At 43.9% G+C, this 22,079-nt stretch overlaps 1 protein-coding gene across 2 annotated transcripts in view; it reads right to left on the bottom strand.

Moving 5' to 3' along the window:
• LOC123755338 (patched domain-containing protein 3) overlaps positions 1-22,079 on the bottom strand; it is a 36,418-nt gene that overhangs the window by 5,106 nt on the left and 9,233 nt on the right. The window contains exons 1-8 of one of the 2 annotated variants that reach the window (XM_069327881.1): positions 19,838-21,644; positions 7,836-8,593; positions 7,250-7,581; positions 5,652-5,852; positions 3,347-3,478; positions 2,241-2,387; positions 1,143-1,309; positions 609-821 (exon numbers count right to left, since the gene is read on the bottom strand). In XM_069327881.1, coding sequence (XP_069183982.1) covers positions 609-821; positions 1,143-1,309; positions 2,241-2,387; positions 3,347-3,478; positions 5,652-5,852; positions 7,250-7,581; positions 7,836-8,506 — 1,863 coding nt within the window. In that variant the 5' untranslated portion in view covers positions 8,507-8,593; positions 19,838-21,644. Of the gene's footprint in view, positions 1-608; positions 822-1,142; positions 1,310-2,240; positions 2,388-3,346; positions 3,479-5,651; positions 5,853-7,249; positions 7,582-7,835; positions 8,594-19,837; positions 21,645-22,079 lie in introns of those variants that run through there. The other variant, XM_045737874.2, reaches the window with a different exon arrangement.

Raw genomic sequence — 22,079 nt, 5'->3', positions numbered from 1 at the left:
CGAAGAATCGTTGTTACAGCCAAGTACACATTTTACTGTTGCGTTAAACAGAGGCTACAGTTAAGGATTTTCGCCCAGTACATCCTCCCCGGCCAGGATACGAACCCATGACAAAGCGCTCGCGGAACGCCAGGCGAGTGTCTTACCACTACACCACGGAGACTTTCGTTCGTATTTAGAACAAAATAACCGACAACAAATCAAAGTTTGTTAAAAAAAACGCGACTTTACTTGATTTTTGTATGAGCCAAATATAATATATATATATATATATATATAAATAAGTATATAAATAATAATAAATAAATACCTTACATTTTTTGTACATTTGTCCATATTACTTACTTCTTGAACAATTATTTATCATATTTTGTTCATATCATTTCTCCTCTACTCCCTTTGGTAATATTGTAAGAACCTGTAGCCTCGCAGAAGAGAATAAAAGGCATTCGGGGAAGCTTTAAGAGTATCTCCTTGAATATTTCAGAGTATTTTCTTCTACCCTCCCCACTGTTTTGTTTTTATGTAATTTGTAATGTAGGCTGTAATCTACAAAGAGAATACATTATACATACTCTCCCTAACTCACTGTGCTTAGGGTGACTTACCTCTTTGAGCTCAGCGCAGAAATCCTCTTCACTTGTAATATTAATATCTAGGAAATCTTTGTTTCTTTCAACGAAACCTAACCAGGCTCTCAGCCATGATTCTGTATAGAGGGATCCAATACTGTATGGCGTAGACTCGAACTCCTTGTGTAGAGCCATCAGATCCTTCTGGGTTTCGGGGTCACTATAGTTCAGATCACCTGTTATTACAACCTGGGAACAAAAACAGTTGATTTAGTATCGTATTTGCGCCTAGAACTAAAAAAGTGTTATGTGGATATAATGTCACGAAACATTCTTTTAAAATATACAGACATTCTTGAATTAACTTAGACTTAATAAGGTAGTATGCATTACTTAAGTCTTAAAAGTTATTCTCAATTTAATAAAGTATGGAAACTACTCAGCTTAAGTCTTGGAAGCTTTTCTCAATTGAATTAGGTTTGAAAACTACTATGCTTAATGCTTGCTAACTTTTCTCGTCTGAATTTAGCATGGAAACTCTTTACCTTAAGACTCTGAAGCTTTCCTCACCTGCACTCTGTATGGAAATTCCCTAAAATACTTGTCTTCTCTCTCATAAAACTCCACAGAGTAGGAGTCGTCACGGGAGAGTCTCCGTCGCTCAAGGCCTTCGTCCAGCATAGTGCAGCCCCAGAAGGCCACCCCCAGGTAAACCAGGAACAGTACAATCACCACGGCTGCCAACACAAAAATCACAAAAATGTATGTATGTAATGCAGACGAGGAGTCACAATAACGTGGCTGAAATATGTTGACCGAACCACATACTAGAAAGTGAAGGGACGACAACGTTGTTTCGGTCCGTCCTGGACCATTCTCAAGTCGACTTGAGAATGGTTCAGGACGGACTGAAATGTCGTCGTTCCTTCACTTTCTAGTGTGTGGTTTGGTCAACATATGTATGTAATATATATATATATATATATATATATATATATATATATATATATATATATATATATATATATATATATATATATATATATATATATATATATATGTGTGTGTGTATTTCCTGGTGAGTAGGTTAACCTTGAACAATTTTGCCATGAACATTGCATAATGTTTTATGTGTAAATAAAATAATAATATTAATAATAATAATTATAACAATAATAATTCAGAATCAAGTGTAATGGTGTTGTGAGAAATTTTATGGAGGGAGGACTCACCCATGTTGGGCATGCAACCAAAAGCAGTTACTGGGAAAAATTGGGTGAAGCTAGCCACAAGCGTTTGGTTTTAAACGTCGAACAGTGACAGGCAGATAGACGGACAGACATGTCAATTTATAGAGATTGAAGATTCTGAATATCTTGTATTGTGTCTTGGTTATAAAGGGGCCTCTTTAACACCAATCTAATACAAATATTTGTGTTCGCTTTTCAATAAATAATTGCCTTGGTTTATCGTTAAAATTAATTGCATACGAATTTAGCACATACAAATTAAAACAAAATAAATTGAATTAAATCTTCTTAAAACAGCTAAAACAAAATATAGGAATATACATATGTTTGAAACTGAACAGTTAACAATATATTTGTTTTCTATTTGTTCAAACTGTTCAAAGACTATCCAGCTTAGGGTAGAAAGTATAGGGCTCACCTTTGACGGCCGGGATGTTGAGGAAACTGGCCACTTGATCTCTGAAGAACACCATAACGATGTGTTCTTTGTTATCCTTTTGGTTCCAGGGATCTGCTTCACTTATCCCGCCCGTGCATAGGAAACGGTAGCAGCAGCTGGCATCCGCTGAGAGTGAGAGAATGAGAGGTGAGGGGGTGGGGGGTGAGTGGGGGAGGGAGGCTGGCGAATGAGGTAAGACATCTCTGAGTCATACCTTGAAGTTGGTGAAATCGTTCAAAATCTACAGAAATGTCATATATAGTCAAATACTAAACATTAAGTAGAAGGGAGAGAGAGAGAGTGAGAGCGGAAGAAAATCCTCGCTCATCCGGCCAACATAATTCATACTGTCGTTACACTTTGCTTCTACGATTCCTGATTCAACCTTGGTGACGAGCGGACGTCTTGACACCTGCTCCGCCTGGGGATAACCGGAACAAGTGACGCAATTATACCCTTTGGGTCTCGATAATACCGTCTGGCATTCCTGTTCAACGGTCCGGACGGTTACGACGCCTGGCGCACTCATTCCCTGAGGACGGTCACAGGGGAGTTAGAAGATTTTTCCGTATCCTGGCTGGTTCTTTGGGAGAGGAGACAGTGTCGGGCGCCGACTTGGCCGTATAGTGTGGGCGGCTGGTGTACCCTCGGGGGCGTAGTGGGCGGGTGGATCCTTCTCTGTTGGAAGGCGTTTTGCGTTCTTGCTCATTTGGATACGAGCTTAGAAAGGGATGATGTTTTTGTCATGACTTTGTCTACCCAGAGTTCTCTGTGCTGGGTGGGGACCGGTGCTTGCCTCTCCGCGGGCCTGTCTCTCAGTGTGTTAATTCGTCACAAGGGGCGTTCGTCTCCTCCGCTAACCTTACGGCTATAGCACCCATGTAGAAGCGTACATCCAGCACCACTGCCGTCGAGGCTCCTAAATCCACAACAACATCAACACATTGCTTCTGGAGCCACAGGAAGACCACGACACGAGAATGTTATCGAGGAGCCACAAGGCGTGAATGACCATCTTCTGGAGATCCTAAAGAGGGAACAAGACACGAGCAAGATATCGAGGCGCTGCAATGGACGCTACTAACCTGCTTCTGACTTGGATTTGATCTTGCGGCAAGTGACTCCGTGGCGCTGGTCCTTCTCCATGTAGCCAGAGAAAGCCAGGCAGCCTCCGAAGAACGAGATGTGCCATATGTATGCCACCACCACCGCCATGCCTGAAATATATTCATATGAATGATTACATGTATACCATCACTGTAACCACTGAAACATCATCTGCTACATTTATTACTTTCAGTAAACATTGGCGAAAGATTTGTTTGTGCTTTATTTTTTATTATAATATATTCACGTGCCATTTGTTAGTGGCGTGTTTATATATAAATATATATATATATACTAGGAGGTACCCGGCGCTACCCAGGTCCTAAATCTGTTCATCTCTGTCCATCAATCTATGTATACTGTCTGTCTCTGCCTTTGTCTCTGTACCTTTTTCTCTATATTTCTCTGTCTTTGTCTCAGTGTTTGTCTGTGTCTGACTATCTGTCTCTTTCTCTCTCGTACAAACATATAATTGTTTAATGTGTCGGAGGTCGCCAGTTAGAGGCGCTTCAAGGTGTGTAATACTCAAACAATAATATTTACCCTTTACTCTGACATGGGACTCTGACTTGAGAAACCTTGCAAGCTATGGAAGAATTGTTTCTTCTATACTGGCAAATGATTAAAAACGGGAAATTTTGGTTAATTTTCCCCGAGTTCAGTGAATAATGGTGCATATTACTATAAGAAAACAAATTGTCTTGAAACGTTTGTTTTGGAAATATTTAGCTGAGTAGGCAACGAGTAGTGCCCCCAAAAAATCGACGTAGGGGACTGAATTAAACCCCTCTGGCACGCTGTTGCCTTTTGAACTCTGACGACCGCGATTACCCTATGTTCATCCTGTACCCCAGACCATTCCCTCTGCTAATTTGGGCGAAGCTAACCGGAACGTGTGGCTTCCAACTTTGAACAGACTAACACTCTCTTAAAACTCAGATACGATAAGAGAGAATGTGTCTTATGCACGGACGAAGGGGGGGGGGGGACGAAGGGGTGGGGATGAGGAGGGGGTAAGGACGAGGGAGTGAGGACGATGGAGTGAGGACGATGGAGTTGGGGACTAGGGAAGTGGAGGAAAGGTAGGGGGGGGGAGTGAGGGGGCAGAATTTAGCATAAGGTCCAACAACTGATGACGTCACAGGTTCGGTTACCAAGTCGTTTTTTGCTATTTTTTGCTAGTTTGTTTTTTGCTAAAACCTGCTATATCCTTTAGTATTTCCTTATCACTTAATTAACAATTTCAAACGGGTGAAAATTTCAATTTTGTGATGGACTAGAGTGGAAACAGAATTACATAAGCAGGACTGATTTGCTAAACACCGATTATATTATTTAGTGAATACAACCTTTAGTTCATCCCTTTTTGTGATTGGCTGTTGCGGTGAATGTCACCAAAGAATATCTGCCAATGAAATGTAAGCGCGGGAATGCTTCCTTGAGCCCAACAACCCGCCTTATGGGCTGCTGTTGGCCTGTTTGATAGTTCAATATCATGATAACAGATGGCGTTTGCTGTATCTTGCAGGTTGGATCTGTGATAGTTTAATTTTATTTCGATAGATGTCGTGTGCTATATCTTATGGCTGCTGTTGGCCTGCCCTGTTGTTAGTGCGTTTACCTGCCGATAGATGGAATCAGCTGTAGTATTCCCTCCGTATTCCCATTAAACATTGACGTACAATTCCCGTAGCTCATAATAAAGGTTTTATATCTATTTTATAGATAGATAGATTGATAGATAGATAGATAGATAGATAGATAGATAGATAGATAGATAGATAGATAGACAGATAGATAGATAGATAGATAGATAGATAGATAGATAGATAGATAGATAGATAGACAGACCCAAGCACCACTAGGAACCGAAATGTCGTCACTATAATTTAGTTTCACATATGCGGGTTGAATTTTTTTTCCTCAACCCCGGTATTGTGACATTCTCTATATGAGATTCATATATTGAGCTGAGAACATTTCTTATTCGAAACACGACAGTTTACAGCGAGAGTTACCATTGTGTTTCAGGAGGAGTTGATGTCATCTTACAGCAAGTATCCTTTATCCTTCATTATTCTCTAACAATGAGCACCCATACATTGCTTAAAGTCGAATAAATGTAGGTGAAGCAAGAAATTTTCCAACTTTTGGATTAAAGCTACTGACACAAAAATCTCAAATTACATTTAAACATTGTTAAAAAAGACTAAAGATTTCTAAAAATTTACAGATGCTAAAAGACACTTTAGCATCATTAAAATCGACCGCAGAACAACTTACCTGTGTATATGGAAAAGATCTGGACGGAAGGGAATGGAGTGATGGCCCCGACGAAGAATGAGATGACGTCTGTCACTGTGGTGATGGTGATTCCTACCGCAGCATCACTAAACGCCTGGCCCATCCTCTCCGGTACACTGTCTTGAAGACGGGTACGTCGCCACGCGGCCAACATCACAAACACGTCGTCCATACCGATACCTGAGACGGAACATGGTTTATTTATAAGACTATGCAGATAATAAGCCACAATTGCTGGAAGTGAGAAACACATCCCAACCCACACGTGTGAAAATAAAAGTTTGTGACGACGTTTCGGTCCGTCATGGAGCCTTATCAAGCTGTGACGACGTTTCGGTCCGTCCTGGACCCATATCAAGGTGTGACGACGTTTCGGTCTGTCCTGGACCCATATCAAGCTGTGACAATGTTTCGGTCCGTCCTGGACTCATATCAAGCTTTGACGACGTTTCGGTCCGTCCTGGACCCATATCAAGCTGTGAGGACGTTTCTATCCGTCCTGGACCCATATCAAGCTGTGACGACGTTTCGGTCCGTCCTGGACCCATATCAAGGTGTGACGACGTTTCGGTCTGTCCTGGACCCATATCAAGCTGTGACAATGTTTCGGTCCGTCCTGGACTCATATCAAGCTTTGACGACGTTTTGGTCCGTCCTGGACCCATATCAAGCTGTGAGGACGTTTCTGTCCGTCTTGGACCCATATCAAGGTGTGACGACGTTTCGGTCCGTCCTGAATCTAAGGATCCAGGAAGGGCCTTGGTCATTGATCGTCGTCACAGACGATCAAGTATCAAGCTGTGACGTTTCGGTCCGTCCTGGATACTTATCAATTGGTAACAGGGATTTGATAAATATCCAGGACTTGAGTTGGGACGTGATAAGGGTCCAGGATGAGCCGAATCAGTATCACCTTTCATTTGTGTGGATTGCATTATTCATAAGACTATCAGGTCAATAATTTTTGAGTATCTCGTAATCACGAGTTTTTCATTACCATAAAACATGGTAGAAAATTCGTAAGCATCTTATATGAAGCCTTCGAGGCTGGTTATGTCTTGGTGAGAAAGCAATTTCTGAGCTTAAAAAGTAAACAAAGAAATTACAAATTAAATCATAGCTACCATCAGTCAAGAGATAATTTATACAACCTCAGACAACATAATGCCTTATCTTGAGGTTATCTTGAGATGATTTCGGGGCTTTTTAGTGTCCCCGCGGCCCAGTCCTCGACCAGGCCTCCACCCCCAGGAAGCAGCCCGTGACAGCTGACTAACACCCAGGTACCTATTTACTGCTAGGTAACAGGGGCATTCAGGGTGAAAGAAACTTTGCCCATTTGTTTCTGCCTCGTGCGGGAATCGAACCCGCGCCACAGAATTATGAGTCCTGCGCTCTATCCACCAGGCTACGAGGCCTTAGCCACAACAAGAACCGGCTTTGCTACAGCCCTGGCGTACAAAATAGTATCATTTACCATTATTAAGAACAGCAAGTACACAAAACATGAATATGGAAGACTAAAGTCAAAACAAATAAATCAAAATGGAGACCAAGAAAACTGGTTTAGCACTCACCTAACATAAGGAAGGGGCCGGCCATGTTGATACCAATAAACTCCAGCCCAAGATAAATGAGAAAGCCAAAAGCAGCAACGCAGGAGAGAGAGACGGAGACGATGCCAAGCAGTCCAAGCCATGGCTTGGTCCTCACCCAGTCTCCAGCCATGGCGGAACTCACGCTAAACAGTACCATGATCAACACTGTTCCGCCGAAGAAGGGGGTCACCGAGTTGGAGTTTTTGTCGAGTTCCAACTCCAGCGTGCGGGATACGAACCTGGCGACGGTGATGCTGCCGAAGTCCCGGTCACCCACTGCTTTCAGGATGGCGTCTTCCCAGAGCGCTCCGCTGGTGGGGGAGGAGAGACACTTGATACATTAACTATTAACAGGTAGTGGCCAAAGTTACTACCGTTCCCCTGTCAAATGCAAAGAAAAAAATTCTGGTCTATGTTATATTAGATCAAGGAATCTAGATACAGTCTAGATTGTATGAAACAAATGTGCCAACAGCTTGACAAATACATCGAATCATCTATAAAAAGATTAATTTTTTAATGGAGCTGATTGAAGGTGCTGGAAAAGTAGAGATAGAAAGCTTACGCAGAGTCCTCCTTGGCGTTGTTGGTCCTGAGCCAGTAGAAGAGTGAGAGCGCCTCCACCTCCTCAATGACACTATCATTGTTGACGGTCGCTCCACCGAAGAAGAAAGGAAACACATACGTCTCGAAGTTGTTCGGGTTGAGCATTATGGGGTAAGTCAGGTTGAAGGTGCCATTTTCAACCCCCGGCATTAGATCCTGAAGACCTAAGACGTTGTTCTCATAACATTCACTGTCCCAGACGGCACAGAGGTCGTCGTATCTCACCACCTTGTCGTTGTTGACGACACTGACGGAGTGGACCAGACGATCTAACGACACTATGTCGTTCCAAACCTCCGACCGCAGGATAGTCCGTTCATCTTTGGCCATAATGATAAATCTAGCAAAGCGTCCCATCCGGGTTATCCGCGACGGGTTAAAGTTCGAAGTAAAGTTAAGGGAGAAGTTGTCTTCAACGACACTTCGCTCGTACTTAGCGTAACCTGACCTGGGCGAGAAGAGATATTCCGGATCATCCTCGTACTTGATTCTTTGGAATCCGGTGGCTAAGAGAGCAGTTATGAAGAGAGGCACCAAGATGAAGTACCCGTAATACAAGGCAACCGTATGGCCGAGCCGGTAAAAGGAATTCCTGAGAACGTGTTCGAACTTCTTTAGACAATGACCCATGTTTGGACGGAGCTCTGGCAGGGTGATGGAGGCAGTCGGTGCCCAGGCAGCAGAGGGGAAGGTTGCGTGGCTCCTCTCTCCTCAAACCTGAGGAAAAAAATGCAAGAAAATCAATCCATTAATTTTTATTTTTACTTCATATACCAATATACCAACTTAGGTTAAAATAACACACACAATGTGTCTCACTGTTCCACATATATTTACAGTACGAAAAGTCCTAAAGAAACATGTCCGGAATGTGATTTACAATAATTCTCCATTGTTTGTGTTTGATATAATGCAGGTGAAGCAGTTTTATAGCCATGGAGCAGATCTATATATACAACAATCCAATGACCCTGGATCATATTGCTGACAGGGACAACTGGTTGCATAAATATTGTGTTAAACACGGGCGCGCACCATTCCTTTCCCCCGTCCCATCTCTATTCCTTATCCTGATCCTTTCCAAGTGCTATCGATGTAGTCGTAATGGCTTTCTCCTGATAGTTCTTGTCCCTTCCATCACGTTCTATTAATTCAGTTAAGTATGATCCGCCTTTGGTCTTAGGAAAACCAGGATGGTATTCCTACCTTCTCGTACCACCTTGTACCATCTCGTACCACCCTGTACCATCTCGTACCACCTTGTACCACCTCGTACCACCCTGTACCATCTCGTACCACCTTGTACCATCTCGCATCAGCCCATTAACAGTCCAGAACTGATCGTGTCAGGATATGGGTCACCAGGAAGCTTTTTGCTGTGGTGACCTTTGGGGAATTCCGCGGGAAATGGGGGATGGGGAGGGATATAGACATGGGGATAAATAGATAATAGGTTATTGGTTGTGCTGAGGATGTTGCAATGCTCAGAAACACACAGCAGATGATGCTGAGTTGCAATTCATCACAACTCAGCTTCGTGGTAATAGTTCAGGATGGATCCCAACGTTGTTGTTAATATCTGTCAATATATCTGTTGAAATGGGTCATTAAGACTTGTACAATCACTCAGTCGGTCTCAACGTGACCTAAATATTGAGATTTCCGCCCTTTATGTCAAAGAACATGATAAAGATATACCTCATGCCAAGGACATATACCTCAGCCCTTCTTTCCAAGAGCAACATTTGAACATTAGCATCTGGGATGCTCTCGGACGTAGGTTCGAATCCTCGTCACGGCCTTTGTGGATTTGTTCAACATTTGAACGCCGTCCTCAAAGATACTTTCATATTTCTCCTTCGACTGCCCATAGCAAGAGCGTTCCGTCAAAGTGAATGTCCAGATGAGGTCCCGAGAGACAGAGAGAGAGAGAGAGAGCGGCTTGCCAGCGACCACGTGAGTGAAAGTGAAGACTTTTGCCTGATGGAAGGTCGCCGTTGGATGGAGATTACATATGCCGCGAGACTTGATAATTAACCTGGGTGTTGTGTGACACAGCAACACCTTTGTCACCCAACTACATCCCACCGTCTTTGTGATCAAAGACTAATCGTTCGTTTACTTCATTTATTATGCACTCTATACCCCTATACTGTTGCTTTGGAACTGAACCCAAAAATGTATTTGGGAATGTAAGTTACAGCTTTGATAAAAGAGTTACAGAATTTGTGGCCCGGGTTCGATTCCCGGACTAGGCAGAAACAAATGGGCAAAGTTTCTTTCACCTTTAATGCCCTTGTTACATAGCAGTAAATAGGTACCTGGGAGTTAGACAGCTGTTATGGAGCTGCTTCTTGTGTGTGTGTATTCACCTAGTTGTATTCACCTAGTAGTATTCACCTAGTTGTGTTTGCGGGGGTTGAGCTTTGCTCCTTCGGCCCGCCTCTCAACTGTCAATCAACTGTTCACTAACCACTTTTTTTTTTCCTCCACACCACACACACACACACACACCAGGAAGCAGCCCGTGACAGCTGACTAACTCCCAAGTACCTATTTACTGCTAGGTAACAGGGGTATTCAGGGTGAAAGAAACTTTGCCTGGTGCGGGAATCGAACCCGCGCCACAGAATTACGAGTCCTGCGCGCTATCCACCAGGCTGCCAGGCCCAAATGTGTGTGTGTGTGTGTGTGTGTGTGTGTGTGTGTGTGTGTGTGTGTGTGTGTGTGTGTGTGTGTGTGTGTGTGTGTGTGTGTGTGTGTGTTAGTAACAGTTGATTGACAGTTGAGAAGTGGGCCGAAAGAGCAGAGCTCAACCCCCGCAAGCGCAACTAGGTGAATACACACACACACACACACACACACACACACAAACAGACACACACAAAAAGAACCAAAACTTTGGCGGGACCAAGGAGCCAAAGCTCAACCCCCGCAAGCACAACTAGGTGAGTACACAGACGTTTACAACGAGACTCGTCCCAGAGCTGCAAGGGATGAAGTACGAAGACAGACTGAAGGAACTAGACCTGACCACGTAAGAAAAGAGGAGGGAGAAAGAGGGGGGACATGATACAGACATATAAAATACTTAGAGAGATTGACAAGGTGGAAACAGAGGAGATATTTACAATGAATAACAATAGAACAAGGGGACATGGATGGAAGCTTGAGACTCAGAATGGTCATAGAGAAGTTAGAAAGTTTTCTTTTAGCGTAAGGGAAGTGAGTAAATGGAATAACCTAAAGGAGCAGGTTGTAGAGGCTAACTCCATCTATAACATTAAAAGAAGGTATGGTAGAGAAATAGGTCAGGAGTCATTGCATTAGACAACCATCGGCAAGAAAAGCGGGGTCCAAGAGCTCGAGCTCGATCCTACAGGCACAAATAGTACACACACACACAAACATAAATATATAGAGTAGACAGAATAGAGGAAAAATACATATATATATATATATATATATATATATATATATATATATATATATATATATATATATATATATATATATATATATATATATTGTGATTTATCCTCAGATTTTCACAGTAACTTAATTAAAGGTAAAGCTAGAGACGCAGAATAACAAAATAAACGGAAAGAGATGCAGAAAAGGGGAAAAATACGAACTGAGAATGAGAGAGAGAGAGAGAGAGAGAGAGAGAGAGAGAGAGAGAGAGAGAGAGAGAGAGAGAGAGAGAGAGAGAGAGAGAGAGAGAGAGAGAGAGAGAGAGAGAGACAATGAGAGTCGTGCTCCGTCTGGGCGCCGAAGCACCCACTGGTCGCAATATACCTTCTTGAACCATAATAGCCATGCTCCACACGTAGGTGGTAAACATTGTATATTCAGGACGAGTCGCCCCACATCCAACTTGCCCTACTTATTCCGGCAATAGGCTTCACTTCCCAGTCGGGTCTGGATGACTTTTTTCCCCTCTTCTCAGTCGGGTCTGGATGACTTGACTTCCCAGACTTCCTAAACGGTCTTGGATAACTTCCCAGACTTCCTAGACGGTCTTGGATAACTTCCCAGACTTCCTAGACGGACTTGGATAACTTCCCAGACTTCCTAGACGGTCTTGGATAACTTCCCAGACTTCCTAAACGGTCTTGGATAACTTCCCAGACTTCCTAGAAGGGCCTCGATAGATTTTTTTCTAATTTGCATTCGTTTTAGGATGAATTTCAAATCATCATGAAAATGCAATCATAGAAGGTAGATATTTAGTAGATAAAGTAGATAACAACATCGTTATGGTGTCTAGTACTATAACTACTCTGCCAACTGACGGTACAAAAGTACTGGAAAGTCGTCTGACTTTTAACTCCAATACCCGACAGCACTCGTGACAATTTTGGGCATAGATATTTCATCAGATCACTTCATCATGCTGGGGAACCACATGAGTAACATATGTGCGTCAAACTTGAATGGTTCTCTAAGCCAACATGCATCAGAAAACTCTTGACCCCCTGAAGGATGATGATGATGATGATGATGATGATGATGGTGATGATGATGATGATGATGATGATGACCCCTGACCGCATGATGTTACCCATGCAGCCTCAGCATGAGTATTACACTCATGCTGGAGGCTTTTTAATACACTTTCACCTGGTGCTTACAAGGCGCTTGTATTCAGTGTTGTAGACTGACGCTAGATCCTCCCTTTCCCTCACATTCACTTCGTTGATCGTAAATTCTTGATTTGTCTCACACTAGCATATCACACTCGTTCCTCCCCTTCAGTCTAGCACATCACACTGGGTCCTCAGACTGGGTGCCTCTCCTCACCCAGAGGAGAGGCCAGTATTGATTAGGTTAGATAGGTTTGATTAGGTTTCGTATGTGTACAGTATAGTACACATACGAAAAGAATAGAGATAGTAGGAGAAGAAAATATCAAAATGTTCAGTGAGTATCCACAAGGTCTTCTCTGAGTACTCTTTATTTACTTCTCAGAGGCTATGGGTCCCTACAATTACACCAGAGGTGGTACCCCTTTTAGGTTTATTAAAAAATATATACATTATGTATATTATACATGCAAGATATATAATTTAATGATACACAAAGTGTAGGGAAGGTCTGTCAGTTAGGTCAAGTGATCAGAATGCTGGTCAAAGTTGACCTTTGACTGGAAAGGCCGACTATTGACCTCGTCCAGTTCAGCCCACAACAACCTACTAGACTTCCGGGTGCTTATTTCGCTGCTAGGGGAACAGGTGCATCAGGTGGAAAGAAATGTCCCCACCAAGCCGTCTTTGTCCTGCCCGGGGTTTGAACTCGGGTACAACGATTGTGAGTTGAGGACGTCTTTGCTCTCTCGCTTCACACAGAATTGAAAGTTTAGAGTTAGGAGATCTCTCCTAACTTAATCTAACCTAACCTAACCTCACTCCACCTAACTTAACCTATCCTAACCTAACCTAACCTAACCTAACCTCTTTTGGGGGGTAGAAATAGCCTAAGCTACTCCATCCCTTTGAGATGTATTTTACTGTGTCAAATAACATACTTGAACTTGAACCTCACATAACCTAACCTAATCTAACCCCACCTATCCTAACCTAACCTAACCTAATCTAACCCCTCCTATCCTAACCTAATCTTACCCCACCTATCCTAACCGAACCTAACTTAACCTAACTTAACCTAACTTAACCTAACCTGTTGTGATGTATATCCAAACATCATGAAGGAGATGTTTGACGTTACTGTGAAGTCATCATCTTCACGCCACTACAGGTCGTGGACCCTACTGGTAATGTGTGGTGCTTCCTGGGTACACAATGGCACTTATTATATTGTAATATACTGTAACTTGCAGACTATGCTGTATAACACAAAGAACAGGTGTGTGAGGGACGGAGTCACATGTGTGAAGGACGGAGTCAGGTGTGAGGGAGGCGATTGTTATCTCTTTAAGTGTCGCGGAATGTGGCCGTGAGGATGAGGGTTAACTACAAACATACATAGGCCTACCCAGCCTAAACTAACCAACCAGCTCTCCAAACCACATATACATAGGTCGAATTGCCCCCCAAGGTCGGATTAGTGATTCTCCTCTCCCCCCTTCCCCTAGGATGTAACCCCCACAATAGGCTGACTCGTGGGTACCTATTTACGTCTAGGTGAACTCAGACTTGGCAGTTCCGGGTTCGAATCCTGGACGGGACAAAAATCATTGGACACGTTTCTTATCACCTAATGGAGGCCAGGTGATAGGAAACGTGTCCAACGATTTTTGTCCCGGGATTCGAACCCGGAACTACGAACTGTGAGTCGACAATGAACCCGGATATACTAACTGTACACGTTGCTATGACGGGACGTTCACTCACAGGATGAGTGATGCTGCTCAATAAATTCAATCTTTGGGTTAAATATACGTATTAAATCCTGCTACAGTGAAGGTCGGGACTGAAGCCTCAATGAAACAAAATGAAGCGGTTGACCAAACCACACACACTAGAAAGTGAAGGGTCGAAGACATTTCGGTCCGTCTTGGACCATTCTCAAGTCGATTGTGTGTGTGTCAACATATTTCAGCCACGTTATTGTGACTCCTCGACTGCAAAATGAAGCTGTTGATTGCAGGGAATCCTGGGGTTGAAACAGACGCCCCACCTGAGGGATCTGATATCACTCAAGGAGATTTAGAATCCTCATATGAGTGTAGGAATCCGGCTGGAGGCAGACTGTAACAAACGGATGTCCCTCGGTATTTCCAAATGCGTGATGTACATTGTAATTAAGCAGAGCATCATACGACACTTGTAAAATAACAAAAAGGTCTTAACAAGTGAGATGTGCAATCACGACATCGACATCATACTGATAGAGTTGCAACAGTTATCAACACCTCAATCACATGGGATCTTCTACTTTAGAAGAAAATATAAACTGTCCCTTCAGGGGAACCTTGATATAGCAGTTAAAAATTGAATTGTAGTGCTATGATATTGTGCCTTAAGACACTATCATAGCGGGTAGAAATATCCCCAAGCAACGATCCTTCATCATTTGTAGGTCCTACTATTCTCAGGCAGGTCGGCGTTCAATTCCCGACCGTCCGAGTGGTTGGGCATCATTCCTTTCCCACCGTCCCATCCCATTTCCCTTATGGTGACCCCTTCCCATTGCTATATAGTCGTAATTACTTGACGCTTTATCCCAATATTTCCCTTCCCTTCCAAGAAAACATTATACATAGGTCTACCCACCATCCCGCTCAACATTGTACTAAACAGAAATGTCCCAACAATAATTTCTGGAGATCTGAATCCTGAATCCAGATTCCTGAATCCGGATTCCTTGATTCCTAAATCCGGATTCCGGATCTTACCCAACTCTTCACCTATCAGCCAGGTGTTAGAATGAGAAAAAAATTCATGAAACCTGTTTAGAAGAGTTAGATATCTTCAATTTTGAAAGATAAAATCACTGAGATGAATTGATTCAAATATTGAAAATTATGTGCACAAAAAATTCACAAGAACGCGATGAGTTGTGCAATGGGATCGATCCTGTGTCTCTGGACATGTCCCCAAGTTGTCTAACCCATCATGGTTCAGCCGGTGGTGCGTGTACCTGAGGAGTTCAGGGACGCATGTTCGATCCTATGGCACAACTTCAATATTCCGTCATTGACAATTGTAAATTTACATGGCAATCGTGATTATGAGGTGAAAATGATAAGTCAGTTTGACGATATGGCATTTGGAAGCGATATGAAGACACGGAGCTGGGATATAAGAACACGGAGCTGGGATATGAGAACACGGAGCTAGGATATGAGGACACGGGGCTGGGATATGAGGACACGGAGCTGGGATATGAGAACACGGAGCTGGGATATGAGGACACGGAGCTGGGATATGAGGACACGGGGCTGGGATATGAGAACACGGAGCTGGGATATGTGGACACGGAGTTGGGATATGAGGACACGGAGCTGGGATATGAGAACACGGAGCTGGGATATGAGAACATGGAGCTGGGATAAGTGGACATGGAGTTAGGATATGAGAACACGGAGCTGGGATATGAGGACACGGAGCTGGGATATGAGGACATGGAGCTGGGATATGAGAACACGGAGCTGGGATATGAGAACACGGGGCTGGGATATGAAGACACGGAGCTGGGATATGAGAACACGGGGCTGGGATATGAAGACACGGAGCTGGGATATGAGAACACGGAGCTGGGATATGAGGACACGGAGCTGGGATATGAGAACACGGAGCTGGGATATAACGGCATCACCACAGAGGTCAGGTCAAAACATTAACTGGCGTTTTACACGTGTTTTAAATGTTAAAACTGTAACCATCACTAGGTTAGTCTATTCTAGATTAAGCTACGTTAGGCTGGGTTAAGTTTCATCATGTTAGGTTAGGCATGATAGGTTGAATTTGGTTAAGTAGATTTTAATATAAAAAACGGGTGTCGAGTCGTCTCATATACGATATATCCTGTAGATATAAAAATATATTTTCTTACGTATATGATAATAAAAAAACACATATATTCACGAGAAGGTTCACACGTCACACCTTCAGGCTTATTTTAACGGCGTTTACGTATGTGTTAATGGCAACCATGACGCTGTTTAAAACATGGTGTGTGTGTGTGTGTGTGTGTGTGTGTGTGTGTGTGTGTGTGTGTGTGTGTGTGTGTGTGTGTGTGTGTGTGTGTGTATGTGTGTACTCACCTATTTGTGCTTGCGGGGGTTGAGCTTTGGCTCTTTGGTCCAGCCTCTCAATTGTCAATCAACTGGTGTACAGATTCCTGAAGCCTACTGGGCTCTGTCATATCTACATTTAAAACTGTGTGTGTGTGTGTGTGTGTGTGTGTGTGTGTGTGTGTGTGTGTGTGTGTGTGTGTGTGTGTGTGTGTGTGTGTGTGTGTGTGTGTCTATACGTTCCTTAACAAATACATTCCAACCAGAGGACGCTAATTATGCTTAGAAAACATGCATGTTTATCCGTGTTATATTGAAAGGTATGATGTCATTGTACGTTCAAGGGAAGGATGACTGGAGATGTGGATATATATTGTGAGAGTTTTTGTATTTTTAACTTGTGAGAAGTTTTGGAATAAATTATAATTGGTATAAGGAATTTTAGCTCGGAAAATTTCTAAGAATTTTCTTTATTCTTTAACCTTTATTCCTGTCGTGATATTCAACTAGGTCGCCTGAGGAAGGACTTGCTTAGCTAACACACCAGTGTAGTAACCAGCTCATTCCTCACTTTGGGACCATGTATGAACAATTGACTAGGCGCGAGCAAACGCCGAGACCCCAATGAAAATTGAAATCCCCCCCACTTAGGCCGCCGACCTTCGCCAATCGCCGAAGCGAATCTAACGAGTAGGTCACGGGCTCTCACAACAATAATTTATTGTTGTGTGGTGCCGTATATTTGATCCAAAGCTCAGAAAATAAGTCTCAATGTTAGTCGAGTGTGAAGAACATTTGCATAACATTAATAATGTGTGGGGGTGTAACGAAAAGACAGTGTTAACCATAACAACTTAGTTTATTCAATAAAGTACTAACTACTACAACAAAACAAAAGAAATGTCAATGACGTTACTCGAAATCCTTCCTGTGACACTATCAATGACAGCTAGACACCAGCCCCTCGGACTGCATAATGAACTAACTCGAACATAAGCGTGACCACAGAGGAATCAACAAGAAACAAGAACTAACAGATCTATAATCACAATTACAACAAATGACACAGTAGGTTCTGAAATACGTCTCCAGTAACCTCCTAACTGTTCTACGCCTCAGTGCAGTCTACTCCTGCAACAGCGGTTGCAATGCAATCAAATCAGTAGTCTTTCGATGACAACAATAACTAATGGGTTCACTGGCAACTCCAGCACCCTTCCTCAAATTAATCCTTACGTTAACACTACGTCCCACGGACGATCAACAATCAATAACAATTGATTTACGTTAATAACACAATAACATTTACGTTAATAACAAGGTAACATTTACGTTAAATTAACAACTCTTACAACTGTCACTAGTAACGCGGAAATCAAACAACACTCTACCCGTCGAGCATTCAGTGAGAAAATCCCATTAATCCCTGTACTTCCAGACAGCTGATTAATCTCTTTACTAGTTACGTAAATTTACGTTAATCGGTTACTAATCACTCAGCGATGGTAAACTCTGATTTACAATGTCCAAAGTGCTAAGAGAACGGTAATCACTCGTGATTACCTTTAGAGTAATTAATTACTATCCTCAAGATCAATAATTAAACAATTAAAATACGCAACCTTTCACACTGGCTCAGCAATTTACATTAAGGTACGAATTCCGTCTAAGCCTTCCATACTCAGACCAATTCAGGCGACTAATAACAGTAATTAGCCCCACGTTTACGTTATTCTAAATGACGTTACTCCTCTCACGAGTCAATCCAATGCCGGTACTTCCGAGCAGATAACGACGTTACGTTAATGGAACAATGTAGCCTTCGTGTGAGTCGATCAAACAAGGATCGAGATTAATTACTTTGACTTCCTGAAACACGTCAATTACCCGGCCCACTGACCGTTAATTACGACAGACAATACTCTAATTCTTATCTGGCTGATGGCTAGGCTCCTCGAGACTACCGTAGCTGCTTACAGGAAAGTAAATTAACCCAAACGCATTCTACGTTACTCAAATTGTCAAAGAACAAATTCTCTTAAAGCAATGGGCGTTCCCTTGGTTACGTTATATTAATTGCCTCGCAATCACCTCACTGAATACTGGACTTCGATGTCCTACCAGATAACCAGGAGAATATATGTGTACCCAAGTACTCGTCTACAGCCGAGTTCCCCCACGACAATGACAAATCACACTAACAAATCACAGTGATTTACGTTACAATCCGGTTGCTATGACAATACTGCAGAATCTAGCAAAATAACATACAGGACATGAACCCTCTAGAACACTGCCCCACAATGGTTTTACTGAACTGCAATCACATACGGTGATTGCTCAACACTAGCAACAATCACCATCAAATAACAACCCCCTTTGCAATAACCCACACGGCAAGTACTCCAATTTCCAAATATTAGGATACTGCACACACTTACTTACTTACTGCTGCAAATGACCCCTAGAACATAGGTCAATATATTGCAATCACCACACAGTAAATAACACATTAACACTGGGCACCGTGACACTACGATTATATATATATATATAATTACCGCTGACACATGTAGCCTACAGCTATCAAACGTTATTGGGAACACTAAGGAGAATCTCACACTCCTTAAATCACATGGGTGAGTGATTTATCGGTCACGCCTGCCGATAAACACTCGAGAGTTACGTTACTCGACAGAGCGGGGGCGGTCTCTCTAGACGGCCTCGTCACTCACCAAACCTCACCAAAATTACGTTAATTAATACTGCAACCACAATATATATATATTTATATAAATCACACTTGTCACGGCCCTGGGAACACTACAAGAAATTTAAGCCACACTGTGGCACACTCCACAATAATCATTGCCAGGAATCACTGGCGTTACACATACCTGAGCGCTCAGTGTTGGAATTCCACACCTGCAAGACCACACATGGAAATGATATCACTCCGTCCCACGGACGATCAAAAATGATTACCACAATGAAATAAAAGAATTTATTACATGGACATCCTCTCCGTCCTTGGCTAATCTATGTATATTCTGTGTTCCCGTGTGTACCCACACACACACACACTGTACGTCTGTGTACACCAGTCCCTCTGGACTGACAAGATGACAACACAGGTGATTAATCTCCTCGCCCACAATTCACTCCACCTGAACAGGTGCTGCGTGACAATGTGACGGAACACTTGACCTCGAATTCAAGCTTTAGAGACTACTAATCACCGAAATACACACATAGGTACTTACTCATTCACACTGCCGGCTTTACACACCATTCCCATACATCAGGCACCCCGCTATAGGTGGCTGGCTCGCTCCGGGTGGCGTAGGCGGCGGTAGTTCCTGACCGTAGTACAAACACAGAAAATTGGCGCACACTCGAACCCCTCACACTCAACACGGCTGAGTTCGCACCCTCGACTCCCCGGTGAAGTGAAGCGTTCATACCCAGGTGACGCGCACAACGATAGCGTCTCACACCAACATTGGGAAATTGCCTTAACACTGACACGAATTTCCCCGTTCCCATCGACTGCTACAGAGCACTAGCAAGTCTAATCAACACTGGTATGGGATCTACGAGTCTGTTGCTGCTCGTATGCACATTCCCCCACGATCCCAGATCACTGTACCTCTACCCCCTGCATACAATAATGTCTTAAACCCCTCCAAGCGACGACTTCGGCCGGATTCTGTGACGACCGATGTCGTAGGTGAAGCAGGAAGCATCAGCAGTTGTAGTCCAGCCACCACGACGCCCTATACATCAATTTGGCCGAATTGAGTACAGGATGCGTCTTGACAAGGTGGCGGCTGAGTTCAGAATGATGCTCACACCGGCTCTTCCCGCGTCCTTCTCGAAATAACCAATGAGAGGAAGGCATACAGCGGCCTACCCCTCTCATCCAATCAGCGACGGTGTAGCATAGCCCCTAGGGCAGCTCCAAGATGGCCGACCAACATGGCGGCTCAAGATGTTTACTAAGATGGCGGCTGGTTCCCATGACAACCACTCAAGTGGCCAGCGAGCGTGGGGCCCCACATGTTTCACCCCACGCCTGCGGCCTAGGCGTTCGCGCGCAAAGTTGTCTGGCTCCATGCCATACAATGAGATGATGCTATCAGCTCTAGCACTGTCCACAGACATGCCACCCCGGCCAGGGTAACATTTATGGACTGCTGATGACTGGGGCTCTCACATGAGCCCAAACACTAGATGTTTCGGTTGCTGGTACAAAACTTAAGTCCGCCCACTTAACAAGTGCACTTAACAAGTGTACTGGCTCCCACAGGCATAAGAGCACTATTGTAAGTGAGCTGGTGAACCACCTCCTCACATAACTCCCCACCAAAAAGATAAAATTTCCCGGAGGAAAATTTCATCTAAAAATCACCAGCCACTTACACTTGGCTCTTACTTAAGTGCACGGCGGCTGGGTGGTGGTGGTGATTCATCCGTTTTCTGTTGACGTCGGTGGCTGGCGGGACAAGATGTGACGTCACTGGCTCGTCCAGGGTGGTACTTCCTGACCATAGTGCGGTCTTGCTCAGGTTCTGGGTCCAGGTTAAGCCGGCTCAACGCCTCGCAGCTTCCCTTCCTCAGTCCCTTCACACTCTCGCCCCACAGGTCTGTGTCATACTGGACACAATAGGTAGCACACTGGGATGGACTTACCAATGAAGTACAGACTCAACACCTTCCCTACCCTACCGACACAATCCCGACAGTTAGCAGACTGTCTTGACTTCCCGGTGACAGGGTCTTTCTTCCTGTCTGTCTGTCACTCTCAGACCGGGTTGCTCTACCGACTGAGTTGACCGGGCTGAGGCCTCTTCAGCAGCTGTCAAACCTCGCCCCTCACTGAGCACTAGGTCACTGACCTGCTCGTTCATCAATCTCTCAGCGACCGTTCGTTTGTCTGAACGATCTTCCAACAGCCTGAAAGATTGGTCCAGAATATCCACTTCACTTGTGGGAACCACAGCTACCTTAGCCTCACCACTGGTAACATCAAGCAGACGTTTACTCTCCTGAGTGGTGTTAACCCTCGCGGGCCTGGCTGGTCGACAGGTTGTGGCGGGATCACCTGATCCAGGCCACACCCGTCTCACTGGGCTCACCTCCGTTTTCTGTGAAATGAAAGAAGGAAAATTGCTCTTTTTTCCTTTTACCTCATGCACCTGATCTTTCGCCTGATAAGAGGCGACCTTGACTTCCTCATCTGGCGGCCGTGTGACATCGCCGTCAGCTGGTGAGACCCATCTGAGTCCCTCTGAATCAGTTCTCGTTTTCTGTGCAATAGGGAGAGGAGGATGGCTCCGGTTTTCTTTCACCTGCTGCGCCTCTTCTTCTGTCTGAGCGGCGGTGATCTCTGCTCGACCAGCCGGCTGACGCTCGGTGTCAACGCCAGCGGGTTTAACCTTCCTCTCACCTGTTCCTGTTTCCTCTGGGTCATTTCCACAGGACAGACCCACCTGGTTCTCTATA

Source organism: Procambarus clarkii, chromosome 20 (assembly GCF_040958095.1).
Source record: "Procambarus clarkii isolate CNS0578487 chromosome 20, FALCON_Pclarkii_2.0, whole genome shotgun sequence".
Classification (NCBI taxonomy): Eukaryota; Metazoa; Arthropoda; class Malacostraca; order Decapoda; family Cambaridae; genus Procambarus; species Procambarus clarkii.
This window is presented reverse-complemented; position numbering and strand designations above follow the sequence as displayed.